The sequence below is a fragment of the Argentina silus genome (assembly GCF_951799395.1).
Source record: "Argentina silus genome assembly, chromosome: 10".
In the NCBI taxonomy this organism is placed as follows: domain Eukaryota; kingdom Metazoa; phylum Chordata; class Actinopteri; order Argentiniformes; family Argentinidae; genus Argentina; species Argentina silus.
The window spans coordinates 13,867,754-13,894,269 of NC_139664.1; the positions used below are offsets into that span (position 1 = coordinate 13,867,754).

Here is a 26,516-nt window from a genome sequence, read left to right on the forward strand (position 1 = left end):
CTGTGAGGTAAGGATGGGTGACTTACGATAGATAGGGGACCTGAACTGCAATAACTACCTGTAGGATACTGTAACATTGTGCTAAGAGAAATATACTAACCATTGTAAACAGACTACGACTATGACTATTTGTACAGTAAATGTTCCCTATTCCTGCTATTACACAGATGATGCAAGGCATACAGCCAAATGGCCGTTTAAATTGCACATCATGATACAAATGTAAAATGGCAATCAGTGTATGCTGACAGTAATTATGTATCTGAACTGTTCAAGGCTATAGTAACCGCAGCCGCGACCACAGTAATGTGCACCCTTAGGGTGTGTGAGATGATAAAGCCCTGCTGTACATAGACCTCAGAGCGGGGATTGAACCCGGGTCCCCTGGAGCATGGACACAGCACCAGAGCAAACCACAGCACACCACTCAGGCCTGGCAGTGGCAGGCTATTGTTCAGCACAGACTCACAGGGGAAGGCTATCCCATTGTGGTGGGCGTCTGATTCTAACCACCATGCATCTGTGTGGTGTGTGTCTAGCAGGAATGAGAAACAAAAGAAGAGAGAGAGAGAGAGAGAGAGAGAAAGAGAGAGCACACACTAACCGTTTCTCACAGGGGAGCTACAGGAGGAGAGCGGGCTCATAGGACGCCAGACGGAGGGTCAGATCAATTCCACTATTTCATAAACAAGCTAAAGCCTGCCCGGAGCACTGCTGCTATCAAAACAATGGGATGAGAGGCCCCAGCAGAGCCAGGACTCTTATGGAGACTCTGACGGAAAAGAATGATAACGATCCAGTAGGCCTGTTTTTGGAGAAACGATTTCACGTTGGCCTCAGGCTACGTTTAAGTTCAAACGCTACAAATCCATATCTGAAGAATTTCCTCTCCGCGTCTTACAATGCGTCCTTTGCATTCCTCTCAGAAGAGCTGTTATAAAATCACTGTCCGTGTCATAGTCAGCAAGAATGATAAGAACTTATACCCTACAGAATGTCTGGATTCAATCAAAACAGTTCTGTGAAATACCTTCATAACCTCTGCATTTAGTTCTCCCACCTAATGAAGGAGGATCCATGGTTGAGGTTGGTTATGCGCAGTATCTGTATAAGGTGTGCTAAGACACTGTCACCCTATCACACAGTGACCTGGGATCTGAAGTGATCTTACAGTCGTAATCTGGCTCAGGACTCGGGAGAGACTCGGCGCCACATGAAGGGGTCACCAGGGGTCAGCAGGCTTTTCAGAGGGTAAAGTCTCTAATCTCCCGCAGGGCCAGAGGAGAGAGGGACAGTCAGCCAGACAGACTCAGAGCCACGGAATCTATGCTAAACCCCCACAGACAACACAACCAGCACAAAGCTGATACCTGTGGTTCACATCTGCAATGCGTTACTACTATGAATACAACGGCAAACTTTAGTGTGCTTAGAAATCACGTAATGGAGTCCGTGAGCGAGATGACTGTTACAGTACACGCTCAGCACCATTCATATAGCGAAAAAACTAAACTGTATAGGATTTGTACTGTATATCAGTTACTTAATTAGTGGTAATTGTATTGCCCGAGGAACTGTTGTATACTGTAGCATGCATGGTTAGAGTTACCTACTGTAGTTGACTTAGAACAGATAGGCCTACATGAGCTGATGCAATCCAACTAATTAGTGGTGATTGTATTGCAGGAGAAACGGTTGTACAGCCTGTGTAGCTATTGATTTAACCTCGAAGACATATGAGCTGAGGAATGCTTCTCTTACCTTTGCGGGGATGCGTGCTGTCAGGAGGTAGGCCCGGTGAGAGGCAAGTGCCTGAGAAAAAACAGAGAGCAAGAGACTAATTAGTGTTGTTTCCCTCAAAGTATATATTTCACACAACAACAACAAGGCAGAAACAAAGAACAAAAGCTGTGTCATGATCAAAAGACTTTTCCAAACATTTCTAATGGTTTTGGGGGGAAAACAACAGCTACAATATCATTCCTTGACTTGACATGAATTTCGAAGTGAAATTCAACTGAGAGTTTGGCCGACATGACCGAGCAGGGGAAAAACAAGAGTCAACCCCAGAGAATGTTTTCCACCACGTCGTCTTAAAAACAAAGCCTTGTCAGCATGGCCCCCTTCCAGCAGGACAGTGACAGATATTTGTTTAGGCTGGAGAGCATTTTACATTGACCCCCACAGAGGGCCTGAGAACAGGAGAACAGGAGAGAAAGCCTGGAGAAAGAGACAGAGAAATGTGGGCACTACAGTGCAAAAAGAGGAATGAGTTTTTCTTTGCCTGAGCGCCTTTCCACCCACTCCTGATGTGGCCTGATGTGATTCAGGGAGACAAGCTCAGTGTGCTGTAGCCAAGCATAACCTCTCCTGAAGAGCACCAGTTGCTCCTGGTTTTCTCTGTGTCATCTATAACTAGCATCTGTGCCTGATTGTATGATGCAGCTGGGCAGGTTTGTAATGTCTCCCATCTGCAGTATGCATCGATTAGAAAGGTTTATACAACCTTATTACAGATCAGGTCAATGATTGTAAACACAGGTAATATCCTAGTAATGGAAAGGGTTAGCTTACTCTTCTTAGCTACATAAACAATTCTTGGAAAAGTAACAATATGAATCCCTAAATATGATTGTTAACATTGCAATTGAGCACAATACCTTTCTCCATAATCTATCTTATTCTGATCCTTGTCCTCTGTTGAGTGATTCACGGACCATAATTAGGTTGAGAATCATTATACTCGACTCAAATGAGGTCATTCACCCGAATCAGAGCATTCCTGTTTTTAGCTGCTGCCATGGGGCTTCTCCTCTCCCAGTCATGTCAGTCCCTCTCCTTCACCACGCAGGAGAGACGGGTGCTCTGACAGCCTGTCACAGGATAAATAAGTCATGGCCAGAGATAAATCCAACATTTGACATTTTTGGAAGTAGGGGAATTCGGCCAGGATGGAGGAGAGAGTCAAAGTTACTGGAGGACCAAGTCAAAAGCCACAGGCAAGACAACTGGGTTGACTCTGAATGGCTATCACTTCCTGGGTGAATGCCATTTTAAACACAGCAATGTTGAGTGAAATGGGGAGAAAGTGAGCTGGTAAATGGGCTGTAAGTGGTGACTGGAAGATCTTACGAGAGAGAGGATACGGAAATAGAAAGAGAGAGAGAGAGAGAGCAGCTGAGCCTTTAACAGGTAGTGAGCTCGAGCTCTCTTGAGGCCTTTGCTGGAGCATGAATGAGATCAGCTCAGCTACACAGACAGAGAGTACAAAACAGATATAGAGTAGATACACACCATGGTGAGGGAACAGAATATGACTCTGATGTTGTTCTGAAATCTGTTTGGCTGAGGCCCAGTTCTCTGCACATACAGTAATAAAGAAGGAAACACTGCAGTGTCTCAGAGTCAGAGACATGCTTCCGCCGCAGCACACCATGCTCTCTCATTCACTCCTGCATCACTGCTCTTTTGACTTCTCCCTCCATGCTGACCCCCAAGTGGACTAAGCCAAAAGCCAGCCCATAAGCCTGCTGAGACCACCGCCCCACTCTCTGTCCTCTGAGCCAATCACAGACCATCATCTCCAGATGGCAGTGCTGGAGCATGCTCTGAAGATGAGTGCATCTGCTCACACCAACGTGTGGGCGGGTTCAGCGGCCAGCTCACCACAAGCCCCTCGCTTGGCCTGCTGGAGCTGGAACACACTCGCAAACAGGCACACACGCACAAACACACACACACACACACACAATGAGGGCAGGAAGTCAATACAGGCTTACATCCCACAAGGGGTCAGGGACAGTCAGAGATCCAGATTTGTGACAGGAGGAGAAACTAAACTACAGTCACATTTGAGTGATACCAGAGAGCAGCTCCATCCACGTCCACAGCATTGCCTCTTCACAGATTATCCTCCACCGTCAAACCTGCACAACATCAACCATCAGCCCCCCCACCCGCACCATGTTACTATGGCAACAACCACCCCATCACAGATATGAAAGTTATGTGTTCCAGTTAAGCCACAGAATGCCAATGAGTTCTCCTTCTTCATTGGAAAAAAGAATCATACAGAATCCTTTGAACACTAGTAAGCAAAGTATGTGCAATGTAGCAAATAGTAGATCACTCATTGCAATTTCAGCAACTTTTTTTAGTATTTTCTCTGTTCAATTTTCTCAACAACATTATGCCCACACTGACATTTCTGACATTACAATCTGACCAAAGGTCCAGTTCTGTGACAGCCGTTCCAATCAATTGGGCTTCAGTCCCAGCCACAGTCTCTACGACCACATGAGAAACGACATCCCTCACACATCTGCTATTCCAAGCCAGTGACCTGGAAAAATGGAACCAGTGTTGTGTTGTGTTGTGTTGTGCGGTGTTGTTTTGAGTTAGTAAAGGGGGGGATGATCCCCCACTGTCTACCTCACATGCCGGCATATTGCTGATGAACTGGTGGGTCATACATCCTGTCAGGTAGGAGTGCATGGACATGTGTCTTTACACTGGGCAAGTACTGTACGACACAACACATGTACAGCACACTTCTACACGCATCTGCTTTGAATTGCATGTGTTCATAGGACGATCATCTCTTTGATTCTTTCATTACCGTAGACTGAACTAGTCATCAGTTCTGACACAAATCCAAGATCCAAACTAATCCTGCTAATACAGAATTACCCAATTTGCCCTGGAATCAGATGGAAATGGTTTCATTAACACAGCGCTTAGCACATACATCATAAAATGTGCCTGAGAGCCTCCTTAGACAGATCCTGATAAATGTAAGTCAAACATTTGAGATCTGTTCTTTTCAGCAAAACCACCTAATGAACGTGATTTAAACTGACAATAATTCAAACGCAGGAAATACAAAGCTCTTCTTTATTTGTACCACAAAGCCATTGATTCAACACTGTGAATGGCAACAAAAGAAATATCAATAGCACTATGAGAAAAAACAACCTCCACATTGTCTCATTAAATGTAATTCCTCATGTTGACACTCTCCAATTGCATAACTGATATTCCAACATAGTGAGAATGTGTTATGGTAATCACTCAGGTTGGTTCGCTGTGAACATGGCTTGTCATGGCAACGATCTGGTAATGACAACGACAGCTAAAGGCCCGTCTCCTGGGTTCAAATGGGGAGAGTGGAGAGTGCAGAAGGACTGGGCTGACTCCGACGGATGATATCATGATTCCTCCTTTCTCTTATTAAGCTCTGCTGTGATGGAGCAGCCTAGTTTAACGACCACAGGGCAGAGTCATCACAGGGCACAGCTGGGTGTCAGAAACACATAGCCATCCAGTGCAGCGTGGCATCACCACAGTCTGAGGCTACACCCCCCCCCTCCTCCCTCACTGTCAAGGGCTCACCCGGACAGATCGTTATAGTCCTCTGGTTTTGGTGCACTGCATCTATCGCTGACTCACAGAGCTACTGTAGCGGGGCATAAAGAGGACACAAACACACACACACACACACACACACATACACACACACAGACAGACACAGACACAGACAGACACAGACAGACACAGACACAGACAGACACACAGACAGACACAGACAGACACAGACACAGACAGACACACACACACACACACACAGACAGACACAGACACACACAGACACACACAGACACACACAGACACACACACACACACACACACACACACACACACACACACACACACACACACACAGTCCAGTGACAGTCCCCATTGGTCTCTTCTCGTGCCCACTCAGCATGGCCAGGCCCACGGGCTGGGTGACGACACGTGCCACTCATGGCCTCTCCACGTGATCCCTCAGGCCATGACTAAATGGATGTCTCTCCTCTTTTCTTAGAGTGCTGTGTTCCTTAGCCCCCTGGCACTTCACATTAACCTACTTACAATGGGAGCAACACTGTGGGACGAGAAGAGGGAACATGCCTAATTCTTCATATGGCATAGCCATAACAGGCGCCAGAATGTCCATGTTGTTAGGAGACAATGTTGTTTTCCTTTTTTTCCAAAGTGTCCATTCTCTCATCCAAAATACACATTTCTTCCCCTTTATAGCAGCAAAAATTGTGTTTGGAATGGTGGTGTTTGCCTTTTTATTGGACAATAGAATCGCCGAAGCTGAAAATCCATTTTGAGATGGACAGCCTGTGATCTTCCTCTGCATTCCTCCTCCATCTTCCCTTATTTGAAGTTGTTGTTGAGCGGGTAGCTCCAGGTTACCACTGTCCCATGGAGGATGGATTTAGAATAATCACCCCATCTTTTCATTCCTTCTTATACTGTACTGTCTGAAGAGGTAAATGTTTTTTTTTAATTTACCATGGTTATAAATAATTCCCATTCATCTTCTACAGTATGTACTAGACACTGCCTTAGCACATACCTTGAAACCATAGACACCAGCCAGGCAAGGCTACGTTTCCTCTTCCTTATCTTTAAATAATCACACATGATGTAATACACAGCAACTCAGCGGAGGAGCCTCCAGGCTCCATTCACATGAGGGGAGAAATGTGTAGGTGCGGAATAGCCCTCTAAAGAAGAAAACTACTACGGTGTGGAACTACTGAACACCGCTGCTGGTGACACTTGAGTTATAGGTCATCCTTGAAAGTAGAATTGAAGAGATAAAAAAAATCACACAGCCTGCAGAGAATGAGACTGTGTGAATCAAGCAGACACAGTCTGACACAAAGTGGCTGAGCCTCTCAACCACCAACACTGTTTTCGCTGTGTCTTCCTGGCCATGGCTGATGTTAACACCCATCACCGTATGCTGCTTGACAGTGTTGGAAATCCCCAGTACACGACTCACTACAACAATGCCTGCTAAAACCATCACAGTTCCCCTCAGACCAGCTCTAAACAAACACACGTCCAGTTATTTCAATATTGGCAGACAGTTTGCAAACCATTCTGTTCTCTACAACTCTCACGTGTGCCTGTAGACGACGGAGACATATCCTTTGTACATGCGTGTCGTAAGAAAATTGGCTCAACATTGATTTGCTGTGGGCTACAAAACCTGCTGACACTGCACCTGATGTTTGGTCCTCTGCACCAAGCCTGCTACCGCACCAAGGAGAGACAATGGTAACACAATTGAATTACAACCGTACCCTGCTGCTCCCTCCTCAGCTGCTCAACACTCAAACCTGTCTGTCCTCTCAGGGAAATTTCCCAAAGGGATAAAGGGACTATGATTCTATCTACCCTTCCTCGTGAACCTAATTTATTGATGTCACTTGGTTCTTCTGCGGAGCGTAAGCTGTTCATTAAACAATCTCCCATCCTACAGTACACAACGGTGGAACAGTAGATAGGAAGAGTTACCCTCATACTGTACTGTGTAAAACCCTTTGAGACCTGCAGTGAAAAATACAATACAAACTGTAATACATCATCAATCGTTATGTCCCTATCCTCATTCAGATTGTAAATATGCATGGAGATCACTAGAGTATAAAGGAGTCACACTGCTCTCCCTCTCTTTATGGACTGTGTCCTCAAATGCATTATTTCCCATCCTTGTGTAGACAGCTGGCCATGGCAGAGGCACTCCATATTTACTGTATGATAGACCCCGCCCAGTGGGGGGGGGGGGGGGGGGGGGCTGTATTTCCTCTGACCTGCTCACTAGATGCTGATAATGGGGCCCCTCCAGACGGCCTCACTACAGCGCTCAGCTCTCCAGCCCTCTCAGCCGGGACTCAGTCCCCCTCTCTCTGCTGGCTCTGGCCTACCATTGTCGACGCCCAGTCACTCAGAACCAGCCAGTAGTCAGAGTCTATACCTGAACAATCCCTCCCCACCCCAGTCTCACTTCACACATCGCTGGGCAGGGCCAGCAAGCCTAATTCAACTGAGATAGACATACCCATGTTCTGTTATGGCTGTGTTCATGATTACATGTTGTACTGCTCTTGATGAAAACATGAAACGGAGAACAAAAAAAACAGTCAGTGATGTTTCCTAAAGAGATGTGACTGGCTGCTTTGATGGCCAGTCCAATGAGATCACAGACAGACAGTGCTTTGAAAGCTAATCTGATTTTGAGGTATGTTGACATTAGTGGCATTGAGAGCCCTCAAATAGCCATTTAAAACATTAACATTCTGTCTGCTTAATTCTGAGGGCTAGCAGGAGGATTAAGTGATCTTTATTTGAGATTAAGCGGGGCTGGCATATGCCACCTCTGAAACATATCTGGGCCTTTTGATGGGCACTGCCAGCAGGGACACTTAGGTTCCATCGCTGGGTTCCTGCTTGCTTGGATTCCTGGTTGGTTTTAGGCAAAGAGATGAGGCATAGGCCTAATCATACTGGCCCATTTATCAACCTGAGTGCCAAGCTCCAACACAATGGCATGGACAGATTAGCTAAGCATGTTATGTGAAGAGGAGCCAGGATATTGGATATCTAAGATATCATAGCCACCGACGGGGATCAGAAGGGAGAGGTTTGCATGCTGTAGGGAAAGAGAGAGAGAGAGAGAGAGATAAAGAGAGAGAGATAAAGAGAGAGAGGGGGGGGGTCCTAGGGCTGGTACTGCTTAGCTTCCTTCTGCTGGAAGATGATAATATCAGCCTCTCCTAAAACGGCCCCTATGAAAACACTAGCTTTCATCTGCAGGGCACACAACAAGCCTCACCCAAAACTTGGTACAGTTCAACTCGCTGCCAAACTTCAGTCAAAATCAACCTCAGGACAGATCAACATGATAACCATGATTAGCATGTAGACCTCACATATGCTTCCTACAGATCCTGTGCGCTGTGATCCTCCCTCAGCATCCCTCTAAGGAGGTTCCTTCTGCCTTTGGTGTACATGGAAATATAGCACAGGGAACCGAAAGTTTATTCTTTGTTTATTCTATGTTTATAAGGTAAACCCTAACATATACCTCTAGTTGTTCTCCCTCACCATCTCTTTGCTCCATCAAACCTACAAAAAATGTAAAATGGAAAGCTATCCCATATTGTTGAAAACCTGAATGCAATAAAGACTTGTGAGATAGTATACAGTTAAGTATTTTTGCCTAAGCGTAGTCTCAACTCCAGATCCCACCAGTTCTAATGAATGATTACAAGCTTAGCGAGCTTAAAGCAAAATAGTAATATGGAACAGTCTTTGAAATTTCAACTTCATTGGCATATACCTAATAAAGAGTGACATTTTACACCAAGGGACAAAATATTGGAGTTTAGGGTTAGGGTTAGGGTTCTCCAGCAGAGAAACATAACCGCCTATACGTGGCCCCCAGACCACTGACCACTGTGGGTATAAGAGCTGCTATGTCCTTCAGACTTGCTGGCATGGACTTTTGGCAGTCATGCACCAAGAACAGGTGTCTCCCTGTAAGCTGTAGCAGACATTCAGGAGAACACAGACATCTATCTGGCCTCAGATCAGTCCATCATAACACACAACATGAGAACAGAATAATCAATGAGAAGCTCATAGAGACATACACGCAGACACATTTTGAGATGTATTACAAATGAGATTGATTAGATTGTGGTCCTCCTGATTAATATGACATGAACACAACTGTCATTATTCACCAATCAATGGCGAAATGGAATTAGGACCTACAACAGACAATGAGATTAAAACAGAGGGGACGGAAATTACAATAACAAAACAACACTAATATTGAAAATGCCCTCTGACAGGGTCAATTTCCCATTGGAGCCTGACAATGACTTTGACCTTTGAGATAATGAAGATGAATTACGATGGGAGGTCAAATAGAAGAGATGAGGCAGCCTTATTGGTCCGTTTCCCATTGTGTTAGGATTCAAAATCTGTTCACATATTTGTTGTGACCAGTAATCTGTCATCTGTTTGCTCCCAATCAACACTGAGGGATCAGAATTCACCATATAATATAATAGCAGTACAGCTTGGCTGTGTGCAATATGAGACTAGTGACCAGGGATCTTGGTCAGGCCCAGAGCTTTGTGCTGCTCTATTGAAGGAGGCAGTGTTGTGGGACAGAGAGAGAGAGAGAGAGAGAGTAGAGGGGGCTAGAGTACATAATGAGCATGTACACCATGCCTACTTATCATTTGAGTGGCCACACTGGGAACACACACCCACACACACATTCTGTACTCTTCCCAATTAAACAAAGCATGCAGCCAGGTCCTGACTAGATAGCAGCATGGCCTCTGAAATCACCATGGGGTACTGTAGGTAGATGAAAAATACAATGTCTGAAATGTATGAGAAAATGAAAAATACGTACAGTCATTGGTGTATGGCCAAAATGTTTTAAAGCGGAGCGATTCGATTTCCTTGACTGGAATCACATTTGGAGAGATTCGTAGCATGACTGTTCACACTATAAAGCAGAATTTCAAGCCTGAGTTTAGCAGAGAAGTGTTTTTCTTACATTCTTTTTGTGCATGAAGAAGGAGAATAATCCACTCTGAGATGTGTGTTGAATAGCTTGGCATATATACAATTATATATATAACAAAGACACAGACTGGCTGTGCAATGAGGGATGTCCATTAGTACAGTACATATCAGTATCTTGCCCTGTATTTTGTTTAATGAATTCCCCCTTACACATCAGTGAACCCTACCCTATCTTATTGCAAGGAAAAATACCAGGCAATTAGCCCCACTTACCTAGCTCATTAGATCTACCTCTCACTGCATGAATACATGTTAATAAACATTGCCTAATAGAGGATAATAGCCCATGACATATTGTGAACACCTCACCAGCCACAAAATGATAATGTTGCCTTTCCTCACTAAAGAGAATGGCATTGATGATATAATCATGCAAATAACTACTTTGCCCAAGTCCTTTGAAGCAGTATCAAAGCCAAATGAAGAGTGCTTTACGGACTAAACAGTATACCTCAAACCTTAGCCCTGACAAAAAAGGTGTTTGTGTTTTGGAAATAAGTTGCTTAGGGACACTACCGTATGATACTTCAAAATCTATTAGAATCCACAACTCTAAACAACAAGCACAACTCTTGAAGAATTCTTCTGAAAAGAGAATAAAGAACTAACCCCAGTTTCAAGGACGAAACCGAATTTCAAAGCACACACTCCTGGGCAAACACAGACCAGTAGCAGTCAAGTATTCAAAGACTTGGAGCTTGAAGTTGAAAAGAAAAGGCAGAGGAGGCTGAATCCTCAGAGGCCTGGGCAGGATCAATAAGAGGCCGTAGACTCCTCCTGAGGAAACTGATACAACATAGTGTGAAAAAACAGCCCAGCCACTGTCTGAAGAAAAGTCTCTCATGCACCCTCTCATCCACTTCAGTTCATTATCTCACTGTTTAACCCTAAACCCTGGCCCAATGGAACAGTAAACTGAGTACACACTGGTCAATGCTTGGTACATTAGCTCTGCTACGTGGTTCATTTAAACCTTTTAACCTTTTTTTAATAGAAGAGGGACCATGTTGTCACTGTGTAAACAAATTGCTTTGAAACAGTCGGCCTGTGTCAGGTGATGAAGCTGTTGGAGGCAGAATTCAGAGGACGGAACCATTCCTCCTTCTATTTCATGCATTACAATGAGCCCGTCCTCCAATTTCTGTCTCCATCAGCCGCCCCTGGCCTGTGTGGCGCACACAAACATGTTGGTCTCAATTAAAAAGAGAAAAAAAAGGAAGAACAAGCCTGATGAAAGCCAAACTCATATCTCCTGTGTCTTCTTTCTCCCTGTGTAACACAGGACTTCTTATATGTAGCAGGATCTTATGCTCAGGACCTGTTACACCAACTACTGTGTTAGTAATACTGCAAGAGGCAGATCTAGGCTACGAGAGACAGAGAACCTGAGACGTAGAGCTTCAAAAGAAGTCAACAGATGTTGCACATCATCTGTGCCATAGAGTGAACAAGATTAAAGCCAAAAAAAAGCCATACAGTACTGTGTGCTGTACCAGAGAAGGCTCATGAAAGAGTGTGGCTCCTGTACACAACAGCCAAGTCTGCTGAAAGAGAGGAATTGTTTCAGTCTTTCTCCTCAGGCATCTCACACTAAAAAGATGTCAAATGCTGTACATGCTGCACTACAGTATGTGCTGTACATAGTACACTAACAAGGAATTTGTTAGCTAATTACAACAAATACCACATATTGCATTTACCATCCCTTTACATGCTGTCTACAGCATTCAGTATATTTTGCCTAAAAAACCCCATCAAATCTTCAATACAAATTGATCAATGGTGATAGAATACATTTGAGGGTTGTTGGTAGGGTTGTGCAGCAGATGCTGAGTTGAGAGTCTTGGTGTGCAGGTTCCCAGGAGAAGTCATTAGAGGTGAATGGTAATGACTCTTCTCTGGGCTAAGGTGTAGTAGAGGGCAGGCCAGACAGTGGTCTAGACAACACTCTATCACTCCCCACTGCCCTGTGTAACATCAGCCATGGGAATGGTGTGGGAGGGAGTGTGGGATAACTCCTCTTCCAGCTCAAACACACACACACACACGCACACATGGACAATCACAGATAGACAGACAGACAGACAGACAAAGCAAACAAGCTCAAGCAAGTGCTAACCCCCCCCCCCCCTTCTAATTGTCTTTCTTTCATAAAGCAGTTAAGCACAAAACCAAATACTCTCAAAAAGACACACACACACACACACACACGCACGCACGCACATACACACACACACACACACACAAACACACACACACACACACACACACTTCGATAATTTATACCAGAACAAATTACAAATCATTCTGACCATATGATTTGTAAAATCTTTCTGCTTATGTGATTGGAATCTTCCCTTTCAGCATCAGGTTATCTGCATCTCACATTTGGTCATTCTAACACATGCTCTCACACACCCCCTCAGCAACAATCACACTCACACTGGCACATCTTTATAGAAGAGACATGATCTGCATCTGCTGAGAAGATGGGCATTAGGACCCAGGGGACAAGGATACACAGTGGACCAGTGTCACGATAGTCTGTAATCTCTACTGTCATGTCAAGACAAGCTGAGAGGGTGAGTTGAAAGACCAACACAGAGATGTGGAATTTTACAGGAAAACCCACCATACTGAGCACATAAACACACTAAACCCTTCACGATAAGAGCACACTGGGGCCTTCATGGTAAATAATACTGTACCAGTAAAGTTTACCCAGCTCAGAAAACAATTCAGCCCACTAAAATATTTAAAGTGCTGGTATATTATGGTTAAGCTACAGTAACCCAAACCTTAAGTGAATGAGAACAAGTGTACAAGCAAAGCAAAAAGAAACAAATAAAACCCTTCCACCTCCATTGCCAGATCTCACAGTCCACTTCATGAAAGTAAAGAAAGACTATCCTAAGCACTCTTGAACCAGAAAAGATAATAATAGCATGCTCTTATTTCAGTGCTATTCACACATTCACAAGCCACCTGAAAAACAAGCCAAGGCCTCCTGAGCTGAGCGGCCTGCAGTGAGGAAAGACTGTGTGGGAATGACAAGAAGCACTGAGCTGGAATTGACACAATTTGCTATTATCACTGCTAATCGCATTTCAGTCGAGCTTCGTTATTTCTGTCACAGGAATCAACTGGATAAAGGAGCAAACTCTTGAGGAGACGTGAACATTGAACCAAGATAACCAAGATTGCAAAGTCAAAGTGAACTAGGTTTGGTGCACTAGACACTGCTGAGCACGTCTAAGTCCTTTATCTATGTTTCTATTATCGCACACAGAATAGAAAACATGGATCAAATTTAGCCTGCACCGAAGCCTACCAATCAGTCCTTTTGATCTTTCTATTGAAAGGTAACATGAACAAAAGCAGTCTCAAGGGCAGATTTTATGATCAAATGTACAAAATACTAAAAGTCCATGATCTGCTTGCTATGAGGAAGTTGGTTGTGTTGACTTATTAGATCCTGCCCAGAACCTCACTGGGCCAAAAGACACGCCATTCAAGGGAGTGGTAGCAAACCGCTAGAGAACTGTCTTCTTTCCCTAGACTGTGCATTCAGGTTTTCTTCATACCAATCTCTGAATTGTTTGGGGCTTAATAACTAATCGATTGGCATGAGGAATAGCCTAAAGAAACCTTCATTTGATCACATCATTTAATCACATAACCAAGGCTATCTGACTTCAAAAAGCCCTCAAGTGACAACCACATGATGGCCTCCTCTCCTCAAAAGCAGCTTAACTGGACATAATGATGGATAAAGCATTATGTAATTTTCCCCAAATGAAAGCACTGCTCATTTGACTGACGTCTGTTGCTGGCTGCCACTCCTCTGAGAGAGCAAACAGTGAAACACAATAAAGTAGTTAGCCATTAATGACACAAGAGTCTCTGGGTGGGAGGCATGGAAAGGACAAACACAGACAGCCCCGTCCCGCCCCTCGGCCCCTCCCTGAGAGGGTGACTTTATTTACACTGGGATCCTGAGGAAGTGAGACACTGGGCCTTGCTCCCAGTTAGAGTTTATAGCTGGCAAGCAACATTTCCTCACTCAAAAGGGAACACTGCCCACCAAAGCAAAAACAAACACGATTGTCCATGGTGGTTCTGTTGGGAATGTTGGGTAATGGGAGCTACGCTGTTTCCTCTCCCCTGTGAACTGAGTAAGCTTAAATCCTCAACAAAGAACTAGCTTGCAAAAACTGGTCCCAGCAACATCCCAGGTAGGTTTGGTACTGCGCTCCCAGACCATGGAGCTTTAGAGACGACTGGCTCAACTCCACAGCTCTCCACCACGTTCGTCTGACTGAGTGCACATTATTGGCTTAGACTCCATTAAACTCACTAAAAGGCAGAACCCATGCTACATTTAAGCACAAATTCATTTGGATTAAAAATAGTATGCTGGTGCTAATGGTCAATGATAACCATGGCCTGAGGCCATTACTCTATGGCTGCAGGGGCTCCTCTCCCTCCACATGGCTGTGGAATGCAGTCCTGCCACAGAGCTGACCTCTAACCGCTAATGAAAGGCTGCACAGTAAGACCAGTCACGCATTCACCTTGCAGTGCTGTGATGCATACTCGCCAGCTACTGTTGCAGGATGTGTGCTGCACTGCCCACAAGTTAGCACAGGCCTGCCTGTGTTACAAAGCATGGGCTAGTAGTAGTTCTAAGAACAGCCTATTGGTCCAAGGTCTAATGCCCCATCATGGACATGTACCTTGTAGCGCTGTACTCAAGAGTGCTCCAGCTTGAAACACAGCTGCTGAAATAGCTCACCTAAAACTCTTCCATCAATATAGCCTTAATCCTCTGGGTCTGTCGTAATCCTGGGGGATCTTTTTAGATGGAGTGCTGTTATTATCTGGTCTTCCTTCGTCCCAAAGTCTTCAGGGGAAAGAAAGGCCTATATATCAAATATAATGTCCTTATGAAGCGCCCTAGGCCCCTCTAGTTCAGTCACAGCCAGCAGGAACTTAAAATGAATATGAAAGGATGTATGTTTGACAGATGAACGTACTCTGAAACAGATCATACTCACACTACATTAGATAATTGCAGTGTCATGCAGATTGAGATAAACTGTCAAAGAAAGGATGAGTGACAAAGCAAGCTGTATTTCACTGTGACAGTTACAGAAGCTGCAATACAGAGTAGATCAGTTAAATATTAGGATACACTGAACACACAGACACACCCTGCGGTATACAGTATTTTGACACATTGGCACACACCCACAGGTATGTCTGTGTCTCATTTCCATGACCTGAGGGCATGGTCTTTTACAGACTGAGGAAACAAAGGACAGACAAAAATATACAGATAAAATGAATGTTTTTGTTTTTTTCTCCTCTCCCTCATACCAGAAATGTGATGCTGGTCTAGTGTAGCTGAATAAAAAAAGAAACATTGTTCTTGTGCCCATTTCTGAGTAGAATCCTACTAACGCTGGGTGCCTGCCTTGCTCTGTTTGCTTTCACTCCACGCCACTTCCTCCCTAATTATTTTCTCTCTCTTCTGAAACAACAAATACTTTAAACAGTCATTTATTTGTTCAGTAAGTTAGGCTGAACCTCTGTGAAGTCAGCATTTCATTCTCATGGCTTACACCTATATGGAATTCCAGAGAAACTCCAGAAACATTCCGGCGATTAATTTCTTACTGTGTAACTAACTCCCACATCATATTGTTTTTGTGCCACACCAACACAAGCTGAAGCAAGTACTGTACTGTAAAACTCACTTGACTGACTGCATGTGTTGTAGGATTACATTTAATCTATAAGGCTAGAAAAACAACACCTGCTCAATGGCATTACTCACGGACATTGGGAGACAAAATTATCTAGAAAATAAATGCCTTTTTTGAGATGGTGCCATCAAACACACTGGTTTATAATGATAAATCATATCAAGGGGACTGCTGCAGTGCACTCAACTGTGAAGCATATCCAACTGCAGGGACTCAAATCCTCGTACTTCTGTCAATTTGCAGCATCAATTTTAAACAATAGAATTCCACCAATGGAATAACTCTCTGTCAAAAAGCTTAGTGACAACCTCAGCACTCTCCATCAAGCTCACTGTCAATACAATACTTTCATCAAGGATCCAGCTTGGGGGGGGGGGAGATCTACACTCAGGCCTCAGTCACTCCAGAGAGACATCCACTGTTATTTGGCAAGTACTGTAGGTGTAAATGTGTGTTGAAAGAAAAAACATTCTCTGATGGATTTCAAATGCCAATGTGCTGCTCCAAGAGAGCCCCATACGGATCCATGTATCATTAAACACATCAGACTCAATAAGACCATGAATTACCATGAAGCGTCTCAGAATGGAAATACTAGAGAGGCTACTGTGAATGGAGTATAAGGGAACCTACACTAGAGAGAGACCTTAATACAATATATTTTAATTGAGAAATCCCTCCATGACAGCCTTTTGTTGCAGTCGAAAGAGCCAGCAGGCTGTGAAGAGCTTCAACCATTTTCTTTCAGCACCTCACAAAAAATGCAGCCCTGCAGTATAGAGGAGAACTCAAGAGCTAATGTTCAGGTCAGCCCACTGCTTCTTAAGGTGACACCTTTGAAACTGGTCTATTAACAGAACCTTGGCTGGAGTTTCCTCCATACCAGGTCTAGGGCAGAGCCTTCAGAGGTCTGGGTTAAGAGCTTATTTGCAGAGGAGAGAGAGGGAGCAGAGGGAGGAGAGGGAGGAGGGAGGAGAAGGAGCAGGGGCACCTTCAGCCTTGCTCATTAGAGCAGGCTGTCAGCTCGCTCTGTGGGGACTGGAGAAGACTTCTGACCTCCTAATGATCTGAGATGCCAGCACAGGCCTAGACATCCCTGACTGACCCCCAGACTGGGAGACTGAGGAAGGCGGTCCAGCTCAGACACTAACACCACAACACCTACAGAGTTCTGCTGTGTCAGCCTTCACTAAGAGCTTACTCCGCACTCACTCACCCTTACTGTCTAGCTAGCCCAAAGGCAAAACAGTATTTTCATACTGCTTTTGTTGTTTTCCCTTTGTTTACCTTAAGTATGAAACCACAAAGCACCACAATGTTATATGGAGTGGAGTTTGTGGAAAACACCACATGCCTACAATAATAGTCTTAATGATAATGATGTTAAAACCAAAACTTGAAGGTTGGTTCACGTTCAGAGATACAATGTTTCAACGGCACAGTGTATTGATCTAACACAGACAGAAATCTACAGACGACATTTCGATAACTATCTGCAGCTTCATCCCATTAAACAGAAAATGACAATATGCATTTTTAATGTTCTGGTGGATATTAATTATTCAGTGGACTGAAGATTTACTGCTCACTGACAAACATGTAAAGGGAATAAAACCTTATTTATGCTACATACAGAGCTGTATGTAGTGTAGTGTTCTAATGTAACATTAACATTTGGGTAACATTGATGTCCAACACCATGCTATTTTCCTTCTTCTTCTTTTTTACCATTTCACACTGCACCTATGAAAAGGCTCATAGGCTGTGGGTGGGATTACATTAGATTCGTTATTAGACAACCAAACATATTCAGTGTTGGGGTACAGAGGCCAACCAGAGAGGAAAGCATTGATATAGCCAGAGGAGCAAGACGAGAAAAAGCGAATTAAGCCAAATGAAATGTTCAAAGGTACAGTAGCAGGTTGACTTACCAGGACTCTGTTCTCCACCTTGTCCCCTTTGATCTCCAGTTTGACCCTCTTCTTGACGGAGAGTTTGATCTTCCTCCCCACTGCATCCTTAACGCTCTCTACAGGACAGGGGAAAAGAAGATTCTAGTCAGTTATTTTTTGGGAATGGGCACCAGGCAGCTGCTTGCTGAGCTTAGCACCCGCAACACACAATATCAAACGCAACATTGGCCCATTGAACCCACGTAATAGATTTCATCATTCAGCATACTGTAGCTAGATCACAGCTGATTACCAATATGATCTTTCACACTGACACTTTAAAGACAAGACAGGAAAAATAGGAAATTATCAGAAAGGGCTTGTCACTTGTGTGTGAGAATTATCTAACTTGAATGGAAATTCTCTGAGCGTTAGTTTCCTCAGCTTCACAACGACAGATAAGTGGGATTGCAGCAGAACAGAATATGCAATAGGGAATGGTTTCCAATGTACCCTTTAATTTGAACAGTAATGAAATATTAATCAATTCCACAATTTGCACACATAGGGAGAACATGTATTTTTCTCTTTATATATATTAGCTTTGAACTCCACCAGCTTGGCTGAGATTTAAACCTTGTCACCAGTCATATTTACTTCAGGTTCCGCTGTTCAAATTGATTTGCACACCCTCTGGAAGCTTATCCAGCAATGAGAATTGGCTTATGGAGGAACTGGGTCATGTCTCTTTTCACGCCGCAGTCCTAATTTTGGATTCTGTTCTGTGTGGAGGAGTTTGGCACGACCGGCCCATGTGAAAACATGCAAACTACATGACTGGATGCAGCCGTCTATAGGAATACAGATGCAGTTTTATTTGTTCTTATAAGCAGCATGCAAACATTCTAAGCAGTGACCCTGTCACCTTTTGGCCTGTGACAAGCATCCGTCGACAGACAAACAAAGTTGTTCACGCCAATCAGTGCTCTCCCCATTGCTCTTTCTCTCTCACACACACACACACAGACACAGACACACACACAGACAGACACACACACACACAGACACACACAGACACACACACACACACACACACACACACACAGAGAGTGAGAGAGAGTCCAGGTGACTGCCAGGGCAACATCCTCTGGGCTGAGTGAGAACAATGCGCCTCTCTACAACATGGTCGGACAATACAGGCACTTTCTCTCTCCCATTTTGACAGCGCATTGTGCCGTTAATTGCTTGTTGTTGAAGACAAAAGCTTGCATTAGAAATTAGATCCTCATCCTGTCTTAAATCTTCCTCTATTTCTATTTAATGTTATACCACCTGTGCTGTAATGCTAACATTCCAGAGACGGATACAAGAATACACAATCATCGTGCGAGGGGTGATTGTAAATGATCAATTCACTTAGAATATACAGCTGAACAAGTTTACAGCATATAAAGCATGTTATATACAGCCCTAACAGTAGCCTTACTGTAGAACCTCACTTTCAAAGTTTAGCGAATTACCAACACATGTATGTTATACAATATGTGTTTAACAACAATGGGCCTACTGTATACAGTAACGTTTGAGACAAGCAGTGAAAACAATGGCTAGATATCCACATGGAATATCTCCTATTTCTCATTGGTCACACTTTAGAATAGGTTTCATAGGTGCGATGTAGTTAGACTACTGTAGACTACATTGACTTTGTATTTATTAGTGTGATTACATAGTGATGATACAGTTACTAGTCGTTGCAGGATTTTTTATTTTGAAAGGTCTCCGCACTGCTATTGTCTTCAGCAGCATCATTAGCCTACCAGGTGCAGTAATTGTTATTAAAAGTGTTCTACAGTAGCAAGGAAAGAGTATTTAAAATGGTTGTTTTATTGAATATATCCACTATATATATATATATATATATATATATATATATATATATATATATATATAGTGGATATATTCAATAAAACAACCATTTTAAATACTCTTTGGTGTGATCTACTGTCACACCATTGTCTTACGATAGAAAGCCCAACTCTGTCCACACTGATCTGTCTGATAACTCGCAAGTTCAGGCGACATGGGTTGCGCTAGATGTCGTAAGACAATGCAGTCACACTGGTATTCAGTGCATGGCCCTAAGACTGATAGTACTGTACCAGAGCAAGTGCTCCCCTGTAAGGCCCCCATACCCTTGTAAATTACTTCAATTGTAAGTTAAGATTTGTCTGTATCCTTTTCTAAAAGCTGGGGTTGTTTTTTTGTTTATGGTTTTTTTTGTTATCTTCCCAGGGGGGCATGCTCCCGGACCCCCCTAGCAAAATATGTCCCGCCTTATGTCCAGTTGACTCCTGAGCCCCTGCCATCTGTAATTACATTTTGGTTACCTTAGTAGTTACAGAGTAGCTTGAGGTTGTTGACAAGCTTTCCAAACAGCAGGAAATGCGCCTCATTACTTGCAGCCTAAGTGAACCGTAAAAAGCAGGTGTATCTATAGTGACCAACGCATTGACAGGGTCTTTCTCGACACACTCACGCACACTCACATCCCGTGAGGTTTGAGTTGAGTTGTGGGAACAAAATGTGTTTGTTTGATATTGCATTTAGGAGTGAGCTTAGGCATCTATTAGTTGTGTACAATTAGAGACTGCCTATATAGGACCACAAAAAACACAAGACACTGGTTTCCAAAGTAAAAAGACAAACATATACAAAGAACGTTTGAAGCCACAATATGCCTGAGGTTTCCAAACGATTTAAAATACACAGCAAGTCTATTAATAATACAATGGGCGGATTTAGTGGGGATAACCGAGCGATATAATGGGATGAACGCACAGTCTAGGCTCTTATCTAAACGATGTTCCTGTCATTACAAGATTTGATGTTGCTCAACCCAGACACTGGTTAGAAATACTGAAATAATAACAATGGGACGCAGAATGGGCTCATAGGCTACAGTACAGAGCGCTTTGTTGGGTACAGATTCAGACCCATATAACAGCAATAACCCTATTACAACAATAACAATTTTGACAGCTATAATACCAATTAGCAAATATGAACATCAACTGTATAGATGTTACAAGTCCATAGATTTCCCGGAGATTTTTTTCTATTGAAATATCGGACAGGAACCGTTGTTCAGACAATATTTCTTACCAAGCAGTTCTTTGGGGACATCTGATACTTCTACGCTCATTTTCGTAGAGAACTGAGTCGACGATAATATCCAAAGGAAAACACTAAAATATTGTCAGTACATTAAATTGTACAATAATAAAGGGCTAAAATGGAAAGATACTCCTGCTCGTGAAGTGTCAGGTGCAGCTCCGAATGCTTGATTACATGTTTCCCTCCGTACGCGGTGTCAGTACAATGTATCCACATTTGTCTCGGCGCATCTCCCTCCGTTTCCAGTCCACTTCTGATACTTAAGATAGGAAAATCATACATTGAGAAATAACCAAGCGGAGGAGAAGAATCCGCTTACTAGTGGCTCGTAGAGGATACCACTAGGGTTCACCTCGCGAGAATGGACCGCCGGAAGAATCACACACCCTCAGTCCCACTGATAAAGAGGAGCCCCTCCTCATGCGACATCCGCTGAACCGCAAATCATGGCAGCGGCCGTCTAAACGCGCTATAAACTGATCAGTATAGGGAGAAGAGGACACCTGCTGGTACTTTTTGAAGCTACAGTACATAGGCTATAATAATAGCGTTGACAACAGAGGATGACAACAGAGGATGAGGAGTTGACAATAGAGGATGAGGGTGTTGATGGTGGTGGTGATGATGATGATGATGATGATGATGATGATGATGATGATGATGATGGTGGTGGTGGTGGTGGTGATGATAATGATGATGATGATGATGATGATGATGATGATGATGATGACGGTGGTGGTGGTACAGTAATAGTAATGTGATTAGGAGGAGAAAATAACCATTGACATATATGTAACTACTGTAAGATGTTGATGGCAATGGATGGGCATGAGCATGAATAAAATTATGAATAATATTGATTACGACATACATTGGCTAGAATGTTTTTAAATAGAGGTTTGGACAACAGTAAATCAACTTTGGCCTCCCTTTCAACTTGATACATGTCAATACCTGGGCCATTGAGTTAGGCCTACAATATGAAGAACAATGTGTTACTGTTAGATTATCATAGGGGCCAAACAACATTTCCTCCCAATTAATTATCTACTTTCTGTTTGTGAAGTCAAATCATGTATTTATACTCACTCCAGTAAGGATGTCTGCTACTCATGGACAGAAAATGAGAAACTCTTGCATGGGAATTGGTACATATGATGATTACCCATTGCTGCCAATAGATGGCAGTAATGTATCAGTTTTTAGTCAGGTATCCCACTTCTGACTTCTTGTTATATTATCGGGAGGGGGAATGAGGAATTTCCTTGATGTGCTGTGCTACAATAGCTCCCATTGGGTCCTAATAAAGTTGTGTTGAGAGCATAATGATAACCTCACCTTGTGTGGGGTTAGGCATATTGTTTAGGCCTTGGCTTGCAGCATCAACACTGTCCTCTCAGAGAATGTTTTGTGGCAGGTCTTGCAGGTGCATTTTTTCACTGCTATGTTTCACACTTAGTTTTCACAGTCAGCCAAGGACAGCATCACTATTCCTAACATTTGGACCTGAGTGTATTTTGTGGCTGTTAAACAAGGTGCACTATATGCTTATTTCATAATGAAAAGACCAACATTGTTTGTCTAACTTCAGCAAAGTGATATGACATTTGGTGGTGAGACAGAGTCACCCTCATAAAAGTTAAAACAACAAACACTTGGATATGCGCGTGTTTTGGATGGATATGGAGCATTCAGAGTGTTCCAGCCTTTGAGAAGGAGAAAGCGGGTGGTAATTGTGTGTGTCACAGTGGAATGAAACTAAAATAGCCAGGGAACAAATGTGGGGCGGTCAAAACAACCCTGTCAAAATGTAACTTGGCATCTGGAGGCCTGGACAGCATCAAACGGGGGTTTCTGATCAGTCCATTTCCTGGGGAAAGTCCTGCAGTTAAAATAATTGTTTCAGTTCTCCCTTGAATTCTAATTCTACTTGAGGCGACACCAGAGAATGGGCTTTTTCAGAGAATTCTATTTACACCATCAATTGACTTGGATCCAATTTGAACAAAAAGTAGCAGTGATACTAGAAACTGTTGTAGATCTATGCCTAGTAAATGAGAAACTGAAAATCATTTAGAGAGAAAAATACTTAAACAAACATTTAAAAGGTACATTTCTTCTTTCGTCTGATGAAAGTTGTGAGACCGAAATATCATGTTATTAATCTAAGCTAAATAAAATCATAAAAGTTTTACATTGAGAGAGTTGAAAGACATTTTGAAAAGACAGATGACTGGCCCTCCATTTCCCCATAATTTCATCAGGTTTTTTTCGGCCATTTCCAGTTAAAACATTCAGCTATTCAGCTTGTGGTTTGTCTGCGCCTTTTCCGTCCCCTAATGTGTTCTGCACTTGTTTGGCATGGTGTTGAATGACAGCAAGGTTTTGTGCCTTACATCCGTGTCAGATTTCCAATGTCTGCTAGTGTAGTCACCTCATTAGGGGGACCTCATTGGTCCAAACTCTTTAACTGCATAATTTGAGGCCAGTGAATCAGACATGACGATGGCTGCACTCTGCAGCACACACATTGTGACCTCACCATACCCCCACTTTACCCTACACTTCTCTGCTCATATTCGCAACTTCCCATCCAAACAAACTTTCCTAATGTCATCTCAATTGTAGAGGGGCCTTGTGAAGAAGAACACTAAGATGAATCATGCCTGCCTGTTGATATATCGCATGGTGGGAGTCCAGAAGCTAGAAGCTAGAAATCTTGAAGAGATTATGCATTTTTCGCTGGAAGCATGTTGGTGTAGAGCAATAAACATATCACCATGGGGGCGGACATCATGGTTTGAGGCACAGCAGGAAGAGGGAACATTTCAAATGCAGCCAAATGCAGGCTGCTCTAAAGGATTACTGTGATTAAAGGTTCATTATTTGACTTTGACGAAGCAAACATTGATTGACTGATTTGTTTATAGAAGTGTTACAATGTTTGTTTAACAGGTACGCAGCCCATACAGGCTTATTAAAATACACTACAAAACACTTGAGGCACATCCACCCATGAACAATGGAGATATCTGCACACCTGATTTTTAGCACTACAGGTGCAAAAGGAGTGAAAAACATGTACTATAAACTATGAGGGAAACTCCATGCAACACTCCATGCAACTAACCAGTACGCAATTTTTCAATTAAGCATCAAGTTTCCCCCACAGCCTACAAACATGACCAATGAGTATTTAGGAAGTCAATTGTAATTGCAATACTGTACAATGTCAACAGTGCAGTGGTTTACAAACAGTGGTGCATTCATGACAATTCTTTGTATACTACAGGTTTCTGTATTTCTGAATCACTTACATGACGTACAAACAGTTCTTTTACTTTTCTCAAGTTTTTTTGCCATAGATTTGAGCTGTGATTTTCATTGCATCTCAGGCAGCCTTTTCAGATCATCCTCCTCAGCGTCTTTGACCCAGTCCCTGATTTGGACCAGCAGCAGGTTCCTCTTGGTGGGCAGGGTCACTGTGTCTGGCTGCTGCTCCTCATCTCTCCTCAGCAGGTACCTCCAAATTAACGCTCTCATTTTAAGAATGCTCATCTTGTGATTCTCAAAGAAGATGGGAAGGAATGTTCTGAGTAGGGTAAACTCACCTGTTTATGACATACAAATGAATTACACAAGAAAACATTACTTATAATTGCAAGTGTGGTATTTATAAAAGCCATGCATTTTATTAAACACCAGGATGGCTTTCGTCACCTGTTAATTGAAATTTGAACTGGGTATAGCATCCGGCCATTTCTACTATTTACAGGTATCATAATGAAGATACATATATAAACAAAACAATATAATTTTGAATACCAACCCCAATTTTTAAGGCCTTTGGAGGGGGCGCAAAGGTTGTCGTGCCAACTCGTGCCTCTGAGAAAGGTCTGGAGCTCGCGTAAAGACAATGACATACAATTTTCTTTTACCTGATTCGCGTAGGAAAACGTTATTCGTTGTGAAGGCTACCCAAAGCGCTGAGTAATATGGATAATGTGTGTGGATAATCATAATGTACCTACCTTTCCGTTTGACTCCATGGCCAGGAGGACATGCAGTGTGTCTAATGCAGAAATCTCCGTACCAGTAGAATCCATTTTTGCAATCACAAACTCTTATTGGTAGACGAGCACTCGTTCTTGACAACCTGGTTCTCTCCTCAGAACGTGTTGCAATAGAGGCATTTGGGCAAGTAATTTGAATATTGCATGTAATAGTTGTCTGGACATGGGGCACACACGGTGTGTGGTTGCTGTGCACTGTACAGACATGTGAAACCCAGGTGGACAGTGATCACAGGTGATCAGTAACTGACCGGTGACGGGATCCAGGTGTTGGTATACTTGGTTGTGCACCATTGCGCCAAAAGTGCCCTCAATGAACACCAGCAGGATAAGGAACAACTATGAATTAAGAAAAATAATTAACTTAATCAAACATGTAATGTCCAAGATTATGGATTTCAGTATTGATTTTTTGTTTGTTAAGTGCTATAGGGCTATGTACAGCAATCAATTGTAACATTGATAATGGCATTGTACAGTACACAAACTCTATACTGTCTCATAATCACATTATTACACTCACCATATTGATGCTATCTCTTCCGCTGTTGTAAAAGGGTTTAATCACGGGAAATCAACTTATTTTATTCTGAACCCATGGGAGGTGCTTATAGGGACGATTAACAATCTCTCTACAAAGGTCAGACAACATAGCAAAATAAAATCCGGAAGTGATACTGACTAAGGTTACAGTAATTAATATGTATACAGTGCACACATGAGAGCAGAAGTGAATGAAGTAGTGTAGTGTTACTTCCTATGGAAAATATTGTTTTAAATGTCATATGATATATTTGAAGGTCACACCTGCTTAGAATTAGTGTACTCACGCCACATAACCAAAGATCCACAGAATCAAAGAATTTTACTGGGACAGGAAAACACCTCCACACACTCCTACAGGTGAGTCAAGACCTCATTATCTAACTTTAAAGGAAAGAGGGTGTAGCTATTTAAGCTCTATAAATCAGCCTAACCTCAGTGAAGAAAAATACCACATCGAAGGAGTGGCTTTGCCTTTTTCAGATCCACATTTTAAATCTACCACTTGTGACATGAGAAAATGTGACATGAGAATACTAACATTTGCTGTAAAATACTTTTTGAATAAAATAAGATGTACAGTATTACTAGGTTCTGCATGGTAATAGTTT

The 26,516-nt window shown here is 42.9% G+C and overlaps 1 protein-coding gene and 1 long non-coding RNA gene across 2 annotated transcripts in view; both read right to left on the reverse strand.

Annotated features, from left to right (window-relative positions):
* LOC310810489 (F-actin-uncapping protein LRRC16A-like) overlaps nucleotides 1-21,547 on the reverse strand; it is a 61,008-nt gene extending 39,461 nt beyond the window's left edge. The window contains exons 1-3 of the mRNA XM_083678266.1: nucleotides 21,278-21,547; nucleotides 18,152-18,249; nucleotides 1,762-1,812 (exon numbers count right to left, since the gene is read on the reverse strand). Coding sequence (XP_083534392.1) covers nucleotides 1,762-1,812; nucleotides 18,152-18,249; nucleotides 21,278-21,317 — 189 coding nt within the window. The 5' untranslated portion in view covers nucleotides 21,318-21,547. The remainder of the gene's footprint in view (nucleotides 1-1,761; nucleotides 1,813-18,151; nucleotides 18,250-21,277) is intronic.
* A 2,750-nt stretch (nucleotides 21,548-24,297) lies between these two features.
* LOC310811268 lies at nucleotides 24,298-25,952 on the reverse strand. The gene is made up of 3 exons (XR_014554466.1): nucleotides 25,886-25,952; nucleotides 25,321-25,701; nucleotides 24,298-24,900 (listed from the first exon to the last, which is right to left on the reverse strand). It is a non-coding gene; the product is annotated as an uncharacterized lncRNA (long non-coding RNA).
* Nucleotides 25,953-26,516: the final 564 nt, after the last annotated feature.